Source organism: Macrosteles quadrilineatus, unplaced genomic scaffold (assembly GCF_028750875.1).
Source record: "Macrosteles quadrilineatus isolate MER2022 unplaced genomic scaffold, UCM_ALF_1.0 Scaffold_9__3_contigs__length_116548681, whole genome shotgun sequence".
Lineage (NCBI taxonomy): Eukaryota > Metazoa > Arthropoda > Insecta > Hemiptera > Cicadellidae > Macrosteles > Macrosteles quadrilineatus.
Window position 1 is genome coordinate 101,230,652 of NW_026542602.1, and position 17,606 is coordinate 101,248,257.

General features: G+C 36.1%; 1 protein-coding gene across 1 annotated transcript; it reads left to right on the forward strand.

The window, feature by feature from the left end:
• The first annotated feature begins 7,981 nt into the window (after positions 1-7,981).
• Positions 7,982-12,356, forward strand: LOC129003676 (uncharacterized). The gene is made up of 2 exons (XM_054431975.1): positions 7,982-11,716; positions 12,201-12,356. Exons 1-2 carry the CDS (start codon positions 7,982-7,984, stop codon positions 12,354-12,356), a joined length of 3,891 nt encoding a protein of 1,296 aa, XP_054287950.1.
• Positions 12,357-17,606: the final 5,250 nt, after the last annotated feature.

Here is a 17,606-nt window from a genome sequence, read left to right on the forward strand (position 1 = left end):
TACTTGATCATTTGGTTTGGTTCTGGCTAAGAATGCACTGAAAAAGCTATCATCCAGTTCATTCACTATTCAACCATATTTCCCAAAAAATACGCACACCGCATATTGTGTCCGAGTCTCGTATATCTAACATAATCTAATCAAGAATAGTTTTTCTGCAGCATCTCTATTCTATGGCAAGTCTTGGGGGAAACACATTTTATATACATAACTTTGTTTTATTTTCAAAGACGACTTACACCTCACATTAAATAAACCGCAGGGAAATTCTCCGGAAATCACAGCTGGGGATTACGATTAATCATCTGCGGTCGCGAACCGGTTTGATATTCTGTGATTTGTGGCGAGTTAGGTCCAAGGTGAGGATGGCAATATTCTGCATTAGTGAGGAATTTCAACTGGTTTACACCACTACATTACACAGGTGGAAATTGTTACACATTTCAACACTGTTGGGATACACAGTATAATAAATTCCCAATAATACTAAACATCATAGATAACTATAAATAAATATATATATAAATCTATATGTGTATAAATCTGACCGAATGGTGTTTTTGGCCTCTGGGGACATCAAAATGAAAAAGTAAATCGGTCCCGGGCCTAGGTCTTACCGTGCCACCTACAGTAATAGCTACTTTCCTACAGGGAAATTCGCTAAAAAGGATTTTCTTTTAATAGGATACTTGCATGGATAATGAATAAATTGTAACCTGATTGAGGAAGCTAAATCACTCTTAATAACATGGGATAGAACTGCAATTGACATATTTATTTCAAATATTGTAAATTAGCATTTTGATTTATCTGATAACTTTACAACATTCACAAACATTATTTGTCTATATAATTACAAGCATCTGGGCAGATGATGCTTTTATTCTCGAACATACAATTCTGTACCGTTAAAAGTAATCTTTGAAAAGTGAAATGGGTTGGACTTAATCAGAATTGATAAATGGTGAACCAAAAAAATCTTGTTTAAAACGGTGATTCTGTAGTGTAAGTTTAGTTTCTACAAATATTTTATATTTTCAAAAAAATGCTTCGTTGATAAATTTATTTTTATTTTTGTTCAATTAGGAAGTTCAGCCCGTAGCTATAAATATACATTCTTTCATATTAAATGCATGCTGTGCAGTTTATTAGCAACAAACTACTAACACACCAACTACTCTGTATAAAAAACTCCATACGCATAATGCATATTTGAAAATAAAATCTGTCATAGGAGCTAGGTGAGTTCCCAGATATGTTTAGGCGGGATTTTTAAGATCATCTGAACAAATTCATAGTCTTATATATTTATACCTAGGTTACTTTTTTTAAACTTAAGATAGGCTATTGTAAAACCTTCATATATCTTTTAGAGTCATAGTTAAAGAAGTAAAAATACTATTTAAAAATACAGTAGGTAGTAATAAAAATAAATACATTTTATACTTACAATATTATAGAGCAAAGTTTGGTCAAACTGCTCAAGCTGTGGCAGTTGTATGATGAAATCTTCAACGGTTTATTGTTGCAATTCCGCGAAGAAAATAATGAATGAGTCCTCGCTTGTTAGAGGAAGTCATTCATAGATGAATGATACAACTATTAATTGGTCATTCAAATCATCTTTCTTAAATAAGTGGTTATGGTAGAACAGATGCCAATAGATTATTCAATTAATTTAAAATGCACACGTCTTTACGTGGAGTCGAAGAAAGAGAGATTGCACTACTGTAATAAAAAAATAACTAATAGGTTATGGAAAATTACCTGTATTCAATAATGACAGGTAAAGTGATAATTATACTGTAGTTATAAGTTTTGATACATGTATGGTAAATATATTTCTTGTTTAATCAAAAGGAGTGTTAATGTGATTCTATCAACAAGTTAGCGAGGAAAATAATTATTTCTTCTGGTAAACATCCAATAAATAATTAAGTGAGTACTTGATTGACTTCGGAATTGATCACATCTAATTTGCTCTGCATTAAATAATAATGAAATTTCTTTCTTTAAGTTTAAGAGAACGTCGCTACGGTTAAGCTATTATTACAGCACCATAGTATTGCCATAGTATTAATTTTAGCCCCTATGCAGTCGTGTAGAGAGGTGGGAACCCATTGAACGTCCCATCGTGCTCCCCAAAAACTCCTATAAACCTGTAGTAGACGACCCATGTTTTTGAAACAATGGTGAGCACCTCACAGTAAAATGTTTTTGACTACACCCCTGGGCCTAGGCACAGAAAACATACTATGTTCGGCCGCTTAGAAAGCGCCCTGCGTGCTAATGCTAAACCAATGTTGGAGGAGGTCGCTTTCTAAGCGGCCGAACATAGTAGGCCTATGTTTTCTGTGGCCTAGGTCTGGAACCATGGTTTTTTTTTTGTTTTAAAGTAAAAGAATGCAAAAACATCGTTAATTTTGACTGGCATTTACTATAAATCTGACCCTTACCTTGTACAAATTGTCTGATTCTGACAATATTTCGATTTTGGTATTTTAATCAGGTTTAGCAAACAAAATTCCACATGAGTGCATCAGTTAACGAACCAGTCCAATTTAACCATCGGAAGGATGTTGTTCTCCACACTGAATACATTTCAGTTTATTGCGCAAAATTTATTTGTGAGATTTTTTAGTTTTAAAAGTAGAGGGATTTAAGTATATTAAACTGTCACTCTAAAGACCGATAGTTGTAAGTATTCAACACACGTTCAATGTCTAACATGCTACCCCAATGGAGAGGCGTTAAACTACTAATTAAGTTGCTCGTTTTAGTCAGAAAAATTGAATATGTTTGTTTGCTGATGACTGGTAAGTCTTGACACATTCACGAAATGTACACGGACAACTTTACCTTTACCAATGAAAGTAAAACCTGTATTTTGTTTTAGCTACAAGTTATTTGAAATATAAGATTTATTTCATAATTTTCTAAAATATTACGTTATGAATATGCATATTATAAAAACGCAAAATGATTCTCATAAAAAATATCAAAATATTTTGCTGCTATTATGAATGTTACAATAAAGAGACTTAACAGGGCAGAGGAAGCGCAAATGCATGCGTCACATATGAGGAGTTTTTTAATACAATTATTCTCCAGGCAGCAGGAAACCGGTTTCCAGAGTCATGGATTAGAAGAGGTTAAGACCAAGGTTAGGATGTCCAAGGTTATATCACTCAGCCTGGGGGCTGATCGTAGGTCTGGTACACTTCGTGGTTGTCAGGAATCATCAATTTGGGTATGTTGTGTGTTGGAATTTCATTCGACCTTTTGGCTTATTTGCACCACCCAGTGTACAAGAGATGAAGCATACCAAAATCCCTTATAGAGCCACTACAAGGATCAAAGTCATGCAAATATCACGAAGAGAATCTTCACAGCCATTAAATTACATTTTGCGTAGCATGTGTAACCTATGCTAATACCTAATAGTACTAACAGAAAGAAACAAATTTTTTTGTAAAAAAATATTTGTATTGTACGTGTTGCTCTGTTTGAGGTGCGGTAGGTGGTGCAGACTACACTTCAAATGTTAAATTATAGGGCACAATACTGGCAAAATATGACAAGTCATATGTAATTCTAAAGTTTATGAAGAGGATAAAATATTGAATTGAAAACTCTTTACTAATGGTAATTGATGGAGCCTTAATTTAAAATAATGTGTGCAAATACTCTGATTATAACGAAAAAACTTTGATTTTTTAGTACCTATGAAATATCGGAATATAATTAACTAGTTAAATAATCACAAATCCTAGATAACTAGTTTATAGACCGTAATTTTAGGAATATAAAAACATCAACATGTTAGGTATATCTCAAATAGTTACTGAAATACAAGCGATTTTGCAAAGTACTGCATTTATCCACCCTTTAAAACTTTGGAGGGCTTTAGGGAGGAAAGCAAGGGGGTGATAGGAGTGGGGACTTTTGGCTAGAGACTTTGGCATTTACTTGAATACGGCGTACGCATTTTCATATCTCGTGGGGCATCTGTTTCTATGTGGTAGTGTGTATACCATTGACTATTGGATAGGCATACTGAAGCTTATACTAATAAGGTAAAAGTATCAAACCTAATTAGCATTGTTGTGACGCGTTAGTCACTGGGATCCCGGAACTACGGTGCGCAACTAGTAATTTGCTAGTGTACTGTAGATTATAATAGCACGATCAAAGAGGCCATAACTTACGCAAATAAATATAGTAAGCTAATAGCAGCTAATCCAAATATAATTTTACTGAATTATTCAACTTGACATCGTAGCATGCAATGGCAAACCTCATTAGGTAGTCATCGTTTTTTAGTAAATTAGTATTCAGGGTGACAAAAAAGTCTGGAAACGGCTTAATATATTTTTACTCAATCCGTTAGAAAATTCAAACCTTTCACATCAACTTAAATGTATGAAAACTACTTTTAGCAAGTATTACCATTTTTTTACCTTCACCATGACGCATGAGGAGTAGGTACATAATCTTTAATGTAAGCATAGGTTGATATGCACATCATTTTAAAGGGGCTGTCAAGTGGAGTTCATTGCCGGAAACCGCGTCTCAAAAGGTTCATCCGTTACAAAATGGTGACTGTCCAAAATTCTTGTGGAATGGCCTTACCGTAGTATTGGTAAATACTCGTATTCAACATTAGCTTAAAAGCAACCTACAATACTTATAAGCCCGGGACCGATTTACTTTTTTCATTTTGATGTCTCCAGATAGACCAAAAACAAAATTCGTTCAAATTAATTGTTATATATACAGGGTGTCCAACTTCGACTAGAACAAACTTCACCAGATTATTCGGGAGGTCAAAACAAGCAAAAAATGAAATACAACATGTGTCATATCGCAAACCAGTTATACTACTGCTATTAGAATTAATTCCCAGTGTTATCATTTTTATACGCCAGTGGTATTTTATAACATGTAAACGTGAGAATAAAGTTTTTGTGATTGTGCCGGGAATAAAACCCGTGCCTCCCGCACCGAAGTCTGAGACATTAACCACTATGGTTCTATCATGCTTAGCAACATCACATCCAATTGGTATGTGCTATTCCTATAAATAATATTACGTCCTCTAATTATTAAGAAAATGAATACTGTAGAAATATTGAAAGTTTTAAGATTTAATAGGTAATCATTGAATTACAAATTCCTAACCTTTAAAGGTCGATTCACACAACATATCAGTTCAGTCACAGTTCCGTTGCAGACTAGTCACAGTTTAGTCTCAGTTACACTGTAAATATAAGCCATATACGGACACTGCCGTATATGGCTGAAAGCGCCAGTCGTCTGCCAATCTTCCCTACTTTTCACAACGTACAAAAAATGTCTAACTCTAACGATCCCATGTTTTAGGTTAGAGTTTGTAATTAGTCCTATCAGACCAATGACTTTGGTTAAACGATTTGCAATAACAATTGATTAATTATTTAATTAAGTAGGCCTACCCCCCTTGTACAATATTTGGGGGGGGGGGGGTCACGACCTCCTTGACGCTCCTCTGGGACCGCCCATGCTACCAAGAATGAAAATACATTGTTTAACATTTTACTTCACCTTGGTTACAACAAAACATAGCAGAAAATGAAAACAGATAACTTTTGAACAAAGAATCAAAAATAAGTTACCTAGCAACAAAATTCATATTTGAAATGAACTTCAAAAAAGCCCCAAGCTCTCTGTATCGTGAGTAATATACTGTAATAAGAAATTGAAGAGTAAAACTGTAAATTAGAAACATGTAGATAAGTTATCGTAAGCTTTAGCTTTGCATAAATTAACTATGAGAACGTGAAGATTATTTTGGACATGATTAAAAATATCTTAATCTAATTTCGGGTACACTTTCATATCTGTTGGCACAAACAACCGAATGAGTAATATTGATTATTCGATTGTTTGATTCGATATATCGTTTGGTTAGTTAGGTTAGGTTAACCTTACCTAATACCTAACTAACCAAACGATATATCAATCGATATTTTCATTTGGTTGTTTGTGCCAACAGATATGGAAGTGTACCCCTAATTTCTAGCTTAGCTTTGTTAATCTTATCCTTATCCCATTTCTATGATAGTAGTTTGATTAGCCATACATTTGATTTCTATATTTTTTTCTTATTGAGATAGGAAATCCTAAATTATTTAAGTTGAAATGTAATTTTAAAAACGTACAAACCGACAAATTGATTCATAAGGGGAAACAATTACCTTCTTATCCATTATTGAACACTATTTGTTGTTTCATGACTTCATAGTTCCAAAGCTCTAAAAATCACTAAACTTGCAAACATGAACAAATGTCAAAATTACATGAAGGAATGTAGTTTAGTTAGTACCTATACTGCATTTCATCAACACTCCAATAAAAAAAAAATATAAAAAAAATCAAAAAACTACTACCATAAGTAAGTTCTGAAGATGTCTATTATTATATTAAATCAAAAATATTGAATTTGAAATCGTTTACACTTAGTTATCAATAGCTAAATAGTTTTGATTTAGTTTAGAAAACCATTTGTTTATTTGTTATTTGTTTACATAAAAATAAAAAAATAAAATAAAAATACTTTAGCCCATACTTTTATAATTGACAGATTTTATTTGGAATGGTCAGCTATGGTTTAACATTCAGTATCCAGTAGCCAGTAGCTTTCCAGTAGTCAATGATTTAACTGATCAGATCCTAAGAGAAATGTTTTGCTAATAAAAACCAAATTTTAAACTTCTTTAATACTGATTTATATATATCCAAAATGAAAATGATGTTGAATTAAATTAACACAATGTTACAAGTTTTTAATATTTTCTAACTAGTTTTTAAGTAGCTCAGTGTCTCTAAGGAAAGAAAACAACAATAAGACCAAGGTAAGTCTGTTTAATTATTGATAGGCCAATTTTATAATGCAAAAATTGTTAGAAGGTACCTATTATTACTTCATTGTTTTAAAGATAACGTGCCTATAACATAAAATACAAATTTTAAGAATCATTTACTAGCTGGTTGAAGTGTAAAAATGTTATTTTTATATTGATTAGATGGTCCTCATGTTTTGTATATGCTTAAATTAAATACTTTTTTCAAAGAGCAATAACAAAATTAAAAGAGACAAAACAAAATTAAAATTGAAAAATAATTGAGAAATAAACCAACTATTGCCAGTAAATGTTTGTATGATGTTAATCCTTACAATAAAAAGGTAGTGAGAATTTAAACTCCAAAAACACTAACTTTAAACTATTTGGGTTAAAATATGCACATAGTCCCAATCTAAATAATTGATAATACAAGATTGCACACACCAAAATGTATTCAAATTACAAAGAGATATATATTTGATAGAGCATTTTGTCAAATTGGAATCTAGAATCTATATTTTAAGAAAACGTTTTTAAATCTTTTATTTTATCAAAGATAAAACAAAGTAGGTAATGAAGTATACAATATTACTGCTTTTGGTTGTTCAATGGCAGGAAATCCTTTGAAGGAGCAGTAAAAAGAGAGATTATGTAAATAGACAATACTGTATAGGTATTGTTCAGTAAACTTTAACCATTCATATTATTTAACACTCTATGTTTTATTTAATGTACATCTCTTTTCCTTCCTTGCAACTAACATGTGTTCTTAATCAAATTAAATTATTCTCTATTGCTAACACATGTTGTGTATCAAAAAGTAAATAAAACAGTGCTTGTTCTCCTATCCCAAAAGTGTGTTCATTTTTTTTCCTCTTATAATCTCCATTTAATTTCATTCCCTACAAAACATTCATTGGTCCTAATCGAGCCTGGATTTTGAATTTCAGTCTTTGGATTCAATTTTCAGAACACTTTCAAGCTATCGAAATATCTTTATTTTATCATTCAATCTCTTTATGTTTCTCCCCACTCTCATAGTGTCACAAACTCTATCTAATTCTTAGTAAAGTTTCACTCCATTTGTTTTGTCCAATATGGCTACCAGATCAATTTCACTCTCAAACTTCAACAAATCAACCCTTCTCATACAAAATTCTTTTGAAAAGATTCTCAAATCTGTACAAGAGCTTGAAACACTTTCCCCCTCAATCTTGTCAGTGATACAAATCAGAACTTTAAACAACTTCTCGAACCAGTTAGAAAAGAAACATGAAGCCTATGAAAATTACCTGGAAAGAGCCTTGGAACATATATCAGAAGAATTAGATTTGGATGCAGTAAGTGACACTGAAGACAAACTGCGACTGCTATTCGTCGAAGCCAAGTCTCGGATTGAAGCCCTTCTCCAACAGCAGCCGCAAGATGTTCCAGAAGAAAGTAAAGATTCAACAAGAATTAGTGACATCTCAGCTTCATCATCTGCTCACGTAAGACTCCCAAAACTAGACCTCATCACGTTTGATGGTTCTCCTCTACAGTGGGTAAGTTTCATCAACTTATTTGACACTAGCATCCATCTGAATGAAAGCATTTCAAACGTCACTAAATTTCAATATCTTCTCAGCGTGCTCAAAAATGAACCACTAAATCTCGTAAAAGCTTTCAGTATCACTTCAGCCAATTACTCAATTGCCTATCAGCTCCTCAGAGACAGATACCACAACACCCGAAGGTTAACTACACTTCACCTCAACAAACTGATCGACCTACCGGACATTTCCTCTACCTCAAACAAATGTCTCAGAACGTTCCTCAACTTGTTTTATGAACACACAGAAGCACTTAAAGCTCTTGACTGTGACATTACTTCTAACTCTAACCCTCTGTTGTCCACCATACTCTTACGAAAACTAGACAATGACCTTCTAAAACAACTAGAGGCTTTTAGAATTAATATAAAATGCGAAACACATTCTCTACCAGAAGTAGTCGAAATAGTCAAGTTTCTTAATCAAGAGTGTAACCAAATGGAAGACGCTGTGTTACATACCAAGTTTGCTCAAAGTACGAACAACCACAATTCAAATTTTAAACCCAAATCTTTCACATCCAAGCCCTCTTTCATTCAAGCTCAGAAAGTTACAATGGTCTCTACTCCAACTCCATCAAATCAAGACAACTCAAAAAATCCTTTCTCATTTCCCTGCTTTGTCTGCTCATCAACTGGCCACAAGGTTTATGCTTGTCCTAGCTTTCTCTCTCTTTCTTCAAATGAACGTTTTAAAACTGTAAAGGACAACAACAGATGTGTCTCTTGCCTCGGAAAACATGATGTTAAAACATGTAAGTCTAAAGCATCTTGCTTCAAATGCCACAAACGTCATCACACCTTACTTCATTTTGAACATGACAAGACATCTCAAGGTTCTACATCATCACAACCATCAACCACTCATGTTTCGAATGAAAAACCTACCGTATCTCTTTGCTCACAGGAAGCCAGTCCTGCTAATCAAATCCCTAAAACTGTAATTTTAGGCACAACACTGGTTAAAGTTACTGCTCAAAATAACGTTTCTCATGTGTTCAGAGCATTGATTGATAGTGGCAGCATGTGTGATTTTATTAGTGAAAAAGCTGCTCAACTACTGAATGCACCTCGTTTCAAATCCAACTTACAAGTAGTTGGTCTTTCTCAATCTCCAACTCTCACAAAGGGTATTGTGAACCTCACTGTTAACACACTGGCAGGAAAATTAGTTGCATCCAACCATGAAGTGCACATACTTGATAAAATATCTGTCAATCTCCCTAGATCTCAAATATCACAAAGAGTTCTATTGAAAGTAAAACCTTACCCCCTTGCTGATCCCAGCTTCCACTTATCAGGGCCCATTGACATGCTGATCGGAGCTTCTCTCTTCCCTCTTCTTTTAACGAATGAAAACTATTCTCTCGGCCCTAACATGCCTAACATGATGGGAACTCACTTTGGCTTTGTTGTTATGGGGAATGCACCTTGTTCAACCGATTCCCAGCCTGCCAACACTCCATCCATCTCTCTGCTCTCAACGGTTGACAACGAATTGCATAACTCTCTACAGAAATTTTGGAAATTAGAGGAATTATCTGTACCCTCAAAGATATCGGTTGAAGAGCAACAGTGTGAAGATCTGTTTAAAGCTACCCACTCTAGGGACGAAAATGGCCGTTACTTAGTTCAGCTACCATTTAAAGAAAATCATCCACCTTTAGGATCTTCCCAACTCATCGCAGAACGACGTTTTCACTCACTTGAACGACGTTTTACACTCTCTCCTGATTTGTATAAAGCTTACTCTGACAATATAAATGAACACATCTCTCAAGGTCATATGGTAAAACTACCTCATCTAGATATCAACTCTCCTCACTATTTCTTGCCACACCATGCAGTTGTGAAACCATCCAGTACCTCAACTAAACTCCGAATCGTTTATGATGCAAGCTGCAAAACCAGCTCTGGAATTTCCCTCAATGATTCTCTCATGACCGGCCCTAAATTACAGACCAACATTTGTGATATATTGCTACATTTCAGAATACACAATATCGTTTTCACTTGCGATATTCGCCAAATGTATCTTCAAATCTTAATCAAACCTTCCGATCAACTGTTCCAACTCGTCTTGTGGCGTGACAATCCCTCTGAAGATATATCCACATACAAACTCACTCGAGTGACTTTTGGAGTAAATAGCTCACCCTACTTAGCGATTCGTACCCTCCACCAGTTAGCTGAAGACGAAGGTAAAGACTTCCCTGAAGCAGCAAATGTCTTGCGCACTCAGACTTACGTAGACGACATTGTAACTGGAGCAGACACGGTAGATGAAGCAAAGAACCTTCAAAATCAACTCATTCAACTACTCAACCGTGGACACTTTGAACTTCGAAAATGGACTTCAAATTCTCCCGAGCTTCTTCAGTCTCTTCCAGACACTCATAAAGACTCTCCAGTCTTTCTTGAAAATACACCTGATCCCCATTTCTCAATTCTTGGCCTACACTGGTCTCCAGACTCGGACAATTTTTCATTTCATCTCAACCTACCGCCAAAAACACTAACTAAACGTCACGTTCTCAGTCTAGTCGCTAAAATATACGATCCTTGTGGATTTCTTAGCCCATGTACTATGACAGCGAAATGTTTTATTCAACTTCTCTGGACGACCGGTCTACAATGGGATGAACCTCTCACTCCAGAACTTAGTGCAATTTGGAGTAACTTTATCTCAGCGATACCAGCACTTGCAGACATTCAGATCCCTAGAGCATTGAAAATCTCTCCAAATTCTAGTGTTGAACTTCACGGCTTCTCAGACGCCTCTGAACGTGGGTTTTCAGCTGTTGTCTATGTACGATGTTCCCAACCCAACGGAGAAGTGACTACACGTATGGTTTTATCTAAAACTAGAGTCGCCCCTCTCAAGAAGGTGACTCTTCCACGATTAGAACTCTGCGCTGCCCACTTATTAGCTCAACTCGTAAACTTCTGTTGTTCTTCATTCAAACCCTTAATTTCACTCAACCAATGTTATTTGTGGTGTGATTCTTCAGTAACCTTGACATGGCTTCAAACTCCATCTTACAGGCTGAAAACATTCGTGGCTAACAGAGTCGCCCAAACACAAGAACTTGTCCCCTATCACTGTTGGCGTTACATCCCTAGCAAGGAAAACCCTGCTGATTGTGCTTCAAGAGGTATTCTAGCCACTGAGCTTGTGTCTCACCCCCTTTGGTGGTCAGGGCCTTCTTGGCTTTCTCTTCCCCCTTCAAACTGGCCTGATGTAACTTTTTCACCTACAGATATCTCAACATTAGATGAAGTAAAACACACTCCTCTAACTGTACTTGTGTCAACTACCACTGAATCTACGCTGACCAATCTTCTCATTAAATATTCTTCATGGGAACGACTTCTTAGGATTTTTGCTTACGTCCTTCGTTTCATACACAACTGTAAAGGTTCTGAAAAACGCCAAGGTTTCATCTCAACACAGGAACTGAAAGACACAAAATATCACATTTTTAAACTTGTACAAAAAGAAGTATTCACAGAAGAAATCAACTGCCTCAAACGGAAATCATTTTGCTCCACTCGTTTACAACGTCTTTCACCTTTCATTGACTCATTTGGATTATTGCGTGTTGGAGGACGTCTTTCTCAGACATCACTTCCTGAAGATGCTTGACATCCCATTATTCTGCCAAAAAAGCATCATGTGGTAAATCTTCTCATTGACCACTACCATATCTACAATCTTCATTCAGGCCCTCAGCTTACTCAAGCATTACTTTACAAACATGTTTGGATACTGTCTGCCCGTTGTGCCATACGCTCTCGTATCCATAAATGTGTCAGATGTTTCAAAGTCAAACCTAGAAATGTGTGTCCTCTCATGGCTGATCTCCCTCAGTCTCGTGTAACTCCTGCTCGACCTTTCCTCCACACCGGCATAGATTATGCAGGACCTTTTACTGTAAAAATCTTCAACCTCAAGGCAGTGAGACACATAAAGTCATACTTTTGTACTTTCATCTGCCTCGTCACGAAAGCTGTACATTTGGAAGTAGTAACAGACCTAACGACTGAATCTTTCATTGCTGCAATGACTCGATTTGTATCTCGCAGATTTCTATCTCTTACCGTTTCCGAGCTACATCCGGTTGAAAAAAAAGTGTTTTTTCGTTTTCAGAGGTCCGCCATTTTGGATTTTTGGGTGGGTTAAAATTTGAAAATGGGACTTTTGCATATTCCACCGGTAACGTAAGATCTCTTACTACAATACTACGCAAATTTGAAGTCTCTAGCGCGTTTCTAAAATGTTCATATGGGCTTACCAAAGTCGGCAATTTTCAATGCTATTTCCCATAAGAATAACATGGGGGGGAAATTCGAGATTACGGGGGGGTTAAAATTTAAAAATGTCACTTTTTGGAATTTTCCCGGGGGTTTGGGCACTAGACCTACAACCACCGAAAATTTCAAGTCTCTAGCTCATCTAGAAGTGGTCTAGAATTAGTATCCCCCGTGAGTGAGTGAGTGAGTTACACATCGGGCTGTATAGCTAATTGTGGGTAATTACTAATTGTGGGTCCAACTTCATTGGTGCTGACTCTACCCTACGCAAGATTGTTGAAAAATCTCTTTATTGTCAAGACTCCAAACGGAAGATTCAACGATTCTCTTCACTTAAAGGCATCAATTTTCATTTTAATCCACCAGCCGCTCCGCATCAAGGAGGATTGTGGGAATCGTCTGTAAAGAATGTGAAACATCATCTCCGTCGAGTAATGGGAAACTCAGTCTTAACACTCATTGAATTCATCACATTGTTGACCCAAATCGAAGCAATGCTCAATTCCCGACCACTGACACCTCTTTCAAATGATCCTTCGGATCTCGCAGCACTGACTCCCGGACACTTCCTGATTGGTGCACCCCTCACAGCAGTACCTGAACCTAATCTCCTGACAGTTCCTGAAAACCGTCTCAAGCAATGGCAGCTAGTTCAAGCATTTCATCAACGCATATGGCATAGATGGCACCTAGAATACTTAAACAACTTGCAACAACGTACCAAGTGGACTCGGAAATCAAAAAATCTTGAAGTGGGTGACCTTGTTCTGGTACATATGGACTCACCACCTCTCTCGTGGCCTCTCGCTCGAATTACAGCAGTTCATCCAGGGGCTGATGGGGTTGTGCGAGTGATAGACTTAAAAACATCAAGTGGCAACCTCAGAAGATCTGCCCACAAAGTGTTTCCCCTGCCAACTGTGGATTCGTGAACTGTTTTTGTTGAATCCACTGGGGATTCAAGGCCCCCGGTATGTTCAGTAAACTTTAACCATTCATATTATTTAACACTCTATGTTTTATTTAATGTACATCTCTTTTCCTTCCTTGCAACTAACATGTGTTCTTAATCAAATTAAATTATTCTCTATTGCTAACACATGTTGTGTATCAAAAAGTAAATAAAACAGTGCTTGTTCTCCTATCCCAAAAGTGTGTTCATTTTTTTTTCCTCTTATAATCTCCATTTAATTTCATTCTCTACAAAACATTCAGGTATTTCTCAAACATATTTCAGTTCCGGTACATCAAATATTACAAATCTAAAAAAACATTTATCAATTTAATGCATCTTTTCATTGAAACTGTCCTTCTCACAACGACTTTACCTCAGCAAGTAATTAGCTTATGCAAGTGGCAGAAATTATGTTACAAAATTCCTTATTTATAAGGAAAATAAATACTTAAAAGTATTTGTATATCCTTAATCATAATCGTTAGGTACTTTTATTGACATAATACTTTGAAATAAAATAAGTACCTAGTGTTATCTTAATCTTATTGAAAACATTACTTTCATGTTTCTTTTTATCTTGTGTTTCAGATTGTTTGGAAGCAAACTTAAACCTAGGCCTACAGCTTGCAGCCATGTTAGCTACCTTTTAGCAACTTTTCAAAAATCTTTGAAGGACTCTCAACACACACACAAACTACACCAGGGTGGTCCAAAGGACATTTTGCCGGTTTCCTCTTAGAGTCTTTTAAAGGACTCATTGGAGACTTGTGACGTGTCGGCCCTGTCCAATGTGGTTACTTCATCTGATAAAGCCTAAATGTTTTCGATGCAATTATCTCATATTCCTGAAAACTTATGACTGAGTTACTCTATGAATATTCTCTGAATTTCTTCACATGTTATTTTACAACTCGCTTGTCTTGACCCATAGTGTTCAGACCACCTTGCAACCTCCCTGTATCCCTCCCTGTGACATCTATCACCGTGACAAACTACACATAGTTGGGTGAAGGAGTTACCCGCTTACGAGCCTGGTCAACATACTTCAAGACCCATTACACCTCAGAATAGTAGTTTGTTCACACCTTGTGTCAAATAGTTAGTTGTTCAAGTTTAAGGTTGTTAGTTTTATAAGTTTAAAAGTTTGATAAAACTGAAATAAGTTGAGAGAGTTTTTTCTACAGTTTTTATATTTTTATAGTAACAATTATAAGTTCAAAACAATAACAAATGAATTATAACCAGCTGGCATTTAATATATTAATGTAATCCATGCCTTTGGCACACTCCGGGCGAAGGACAAACACTAATAATTCTTCACTTCTAGTGGATATAAGAGATTTAAGGGACGTACAACTTTCTTTTTCGAGCTGAGAATCACTGTAGCACTTCTTATTTTTCCGTCTCGACTTGAGTGAAGTTCTACCATCTTTCGCTTCTTCCATCTCCCACAAGGTGGGATTTTCTTCCAAACGTCCCAAGGTCCTTTCATAGGTGAACTCTCACTTTTAAAAGTAGTGTAAGGTCTTTTCTCTGCAATCATCTTCTTTAAGGCTCCACCTTTTTTGTCAAAATCAAAAAAGTGGCTTGTAGTAATCATGTCGTCTGTTACACATGATTCACTGAAGGATGTGTCAACAAGTGGTCTTGAGTTTATAACTGCCTCAGACTTCACGAGAACAGTTTCCGATTGTAAGTAGTTTATTCCAAAGTCTTTTTCAAATGGGGTTCCTACAATCTTGTTTATGGAGGCATCAGTTAGAATACCTATTTCTTCAGTTCCATTCTCCTCAGTCGGCTCTGCAGGGTTACATTTCCACTCTGGACATTTCATTATAGGCCTAACATTTTCCATTTTTACCTTATCATTAAATCCACACAAAGCTATGGCGTCATCATTCTGATAGGGATAGTCGTGGATTTCTAAATTCTCTATGCTCCGCAAGTTCCTTACATTCAAACCCTTTACTGTCTGAGAGTCAGGCGTTTCAAAGTTCTTCTTCATTTCAAAATGGTTAGTGGGTTGAATTATAGTGTGAAAGGAGGATGAATATCCAAGGTGATGATGAATGTCCGTTTTCTCACTTAATGCTTGTCTACCGCTTACAATCCAACCAACTTTGGAACCGATCAGATAAAGACCAGACTTTAACTCTATTCTTTCATATGTCATAATATCTAGGTAATAATCATTCCCAATTAAAAGATCGACTTCAGAATCTTCATTCTGGTTTTTGGCAAAGTTCAATGAGGGGTAGAGTTTCTTGATTTTACTGACATCAATTGTAGTGCAAGCATGAAGTTTTCCGGTAATTTTTGGTACGACATTACAGTTAACCTTAAGTAAGTTACCATCAAGTAGTTTAATACCGGCAGTAACAGTTTGGGTTTCAATGGTCTTAGCTTCTGTATTACCAAAGGAAAAAACTGATAAAGATTGTGTATTATTGCACTCAAGTTTAAGTTTTTTAGCAAGATCCTTTGAAATATACGACCTCTGACTTCCAGTGTCAAACAGAACTCGAGCAGGTTCGGACAAGTCATCATTCACAACATATACTTTTGCAGTTTGTAAAATTGCATTTTCGTTTGCCGAAATCAGGGAATAAGTTTCTTTAGAAAAAATAGAGTTAGCAGAAGAGGATTCAGTACTTTTAGTGTTTTGAAGGAATCGTTTGGGACAGAGACTCCTATGATGGTTTGTCCTCTGTTTACAATATACACAAGGTTTGCTTACCTTACAATCTTTTAAGTTGTGGCCACTCTTCAGGCAAATAAAACAGAGACCTTTAACCTTACTTTTTCTTTCTTCTACAGTTTTATACTTCTGGCATTGGTCGTTCCAGTGGGCGTCTTTGCAGAAAATACAGGTTGCAGTTCTGTTTTCGGTCGATGGAAGGGCCTGTGTAGTTGAAAAATTATCTTTTTCTGAGATACGAAAGTAGTTTCCGTTTTCTGATGGTGGGATGGAAGTTTTTGTTGATCCTAAACCTAATAACAGTTGTGACTTTTCTCTAGCTACGATTATATTTCTTACTATACTACATAATTTAGTGGCATCAAGAGTATTATCTACGTTGTTTTCTTCTACTTTTATAACTATATCCAGAGGAAGTTTCCTCATAATCAGAGAAAAAAAGAAATTCGAGTTGGTATCTTCGCCTAAGTTTTGTAGACACCTGATGTGTTTGTCAATAACATCAAATAAGTTCCTAAGTTTTCCAGTGTCGTTTGATTTTAATGGACTTAAGTCCATCAAGGCTTTGTAATGCGAATTGATTATGAGTTGTTTGTTAGAAAATCTTTCTTGGAGTAAAGAAATGGCAACGTCATAATTGTCAGCAGTTAATTGTAGACCAGCAATGCATAGTTTGGCCTCTCCATGCAAAAGGGAGTTAAGGTAATTGAATTTATCTACTTTATTTAAATATTGCTGACTGTGAATGGCAGAGTTGTACGAGTCCCAGAACTCTTGCCATTTAAGAATGTTACCTTCAAACATGGGAAGGATTAGTTTAGGCAGTTGTACTAAACTGCGTGGATTTTCCAACACTCGCTCGGACGAAAGACCATTTGAATTATTGGCATGATCATTGATAGCTTTCGTGTTGAAGGCTTCTAGTCTTACCTTCAAGGTTGATATCACTTGGTCACTGTCAAGTATGATACCAAAAAGGTCCTCGGCGTCGTCGGTACCCTCCACAGTTGCCGACCCGTTGGCTGTGTCTAGGTCAATCTGTTCCATCAAGGCTTCTAGGCGAGCCGAATAGCCTTGCAGAGTTGCCAGCGTCGCTAGTAGCGCGTTCCTTGAAGGGTCCTTGGCGTTAAGCAGTGTAGTCGCCTCTGCAAGGGTAGACTTAAC

Bases quoted from the DNA above. Each gene is read 5' to 3' on its own strand.
- LOC129003676 (XM_054431975.1), top strand. From the start codon at position 7,982: ATGGCTACCAGATCAATTTCACTCTCAAACTTCAACAAATCAACCCTT. The intron at 11,717-12,200 runs GTAACTTTTTCA...ATCTTCATTCAG, and splicing joins CCCCTTCAAACTGGCCTGAT to GCCCTCAGCTTACTCAAGCA.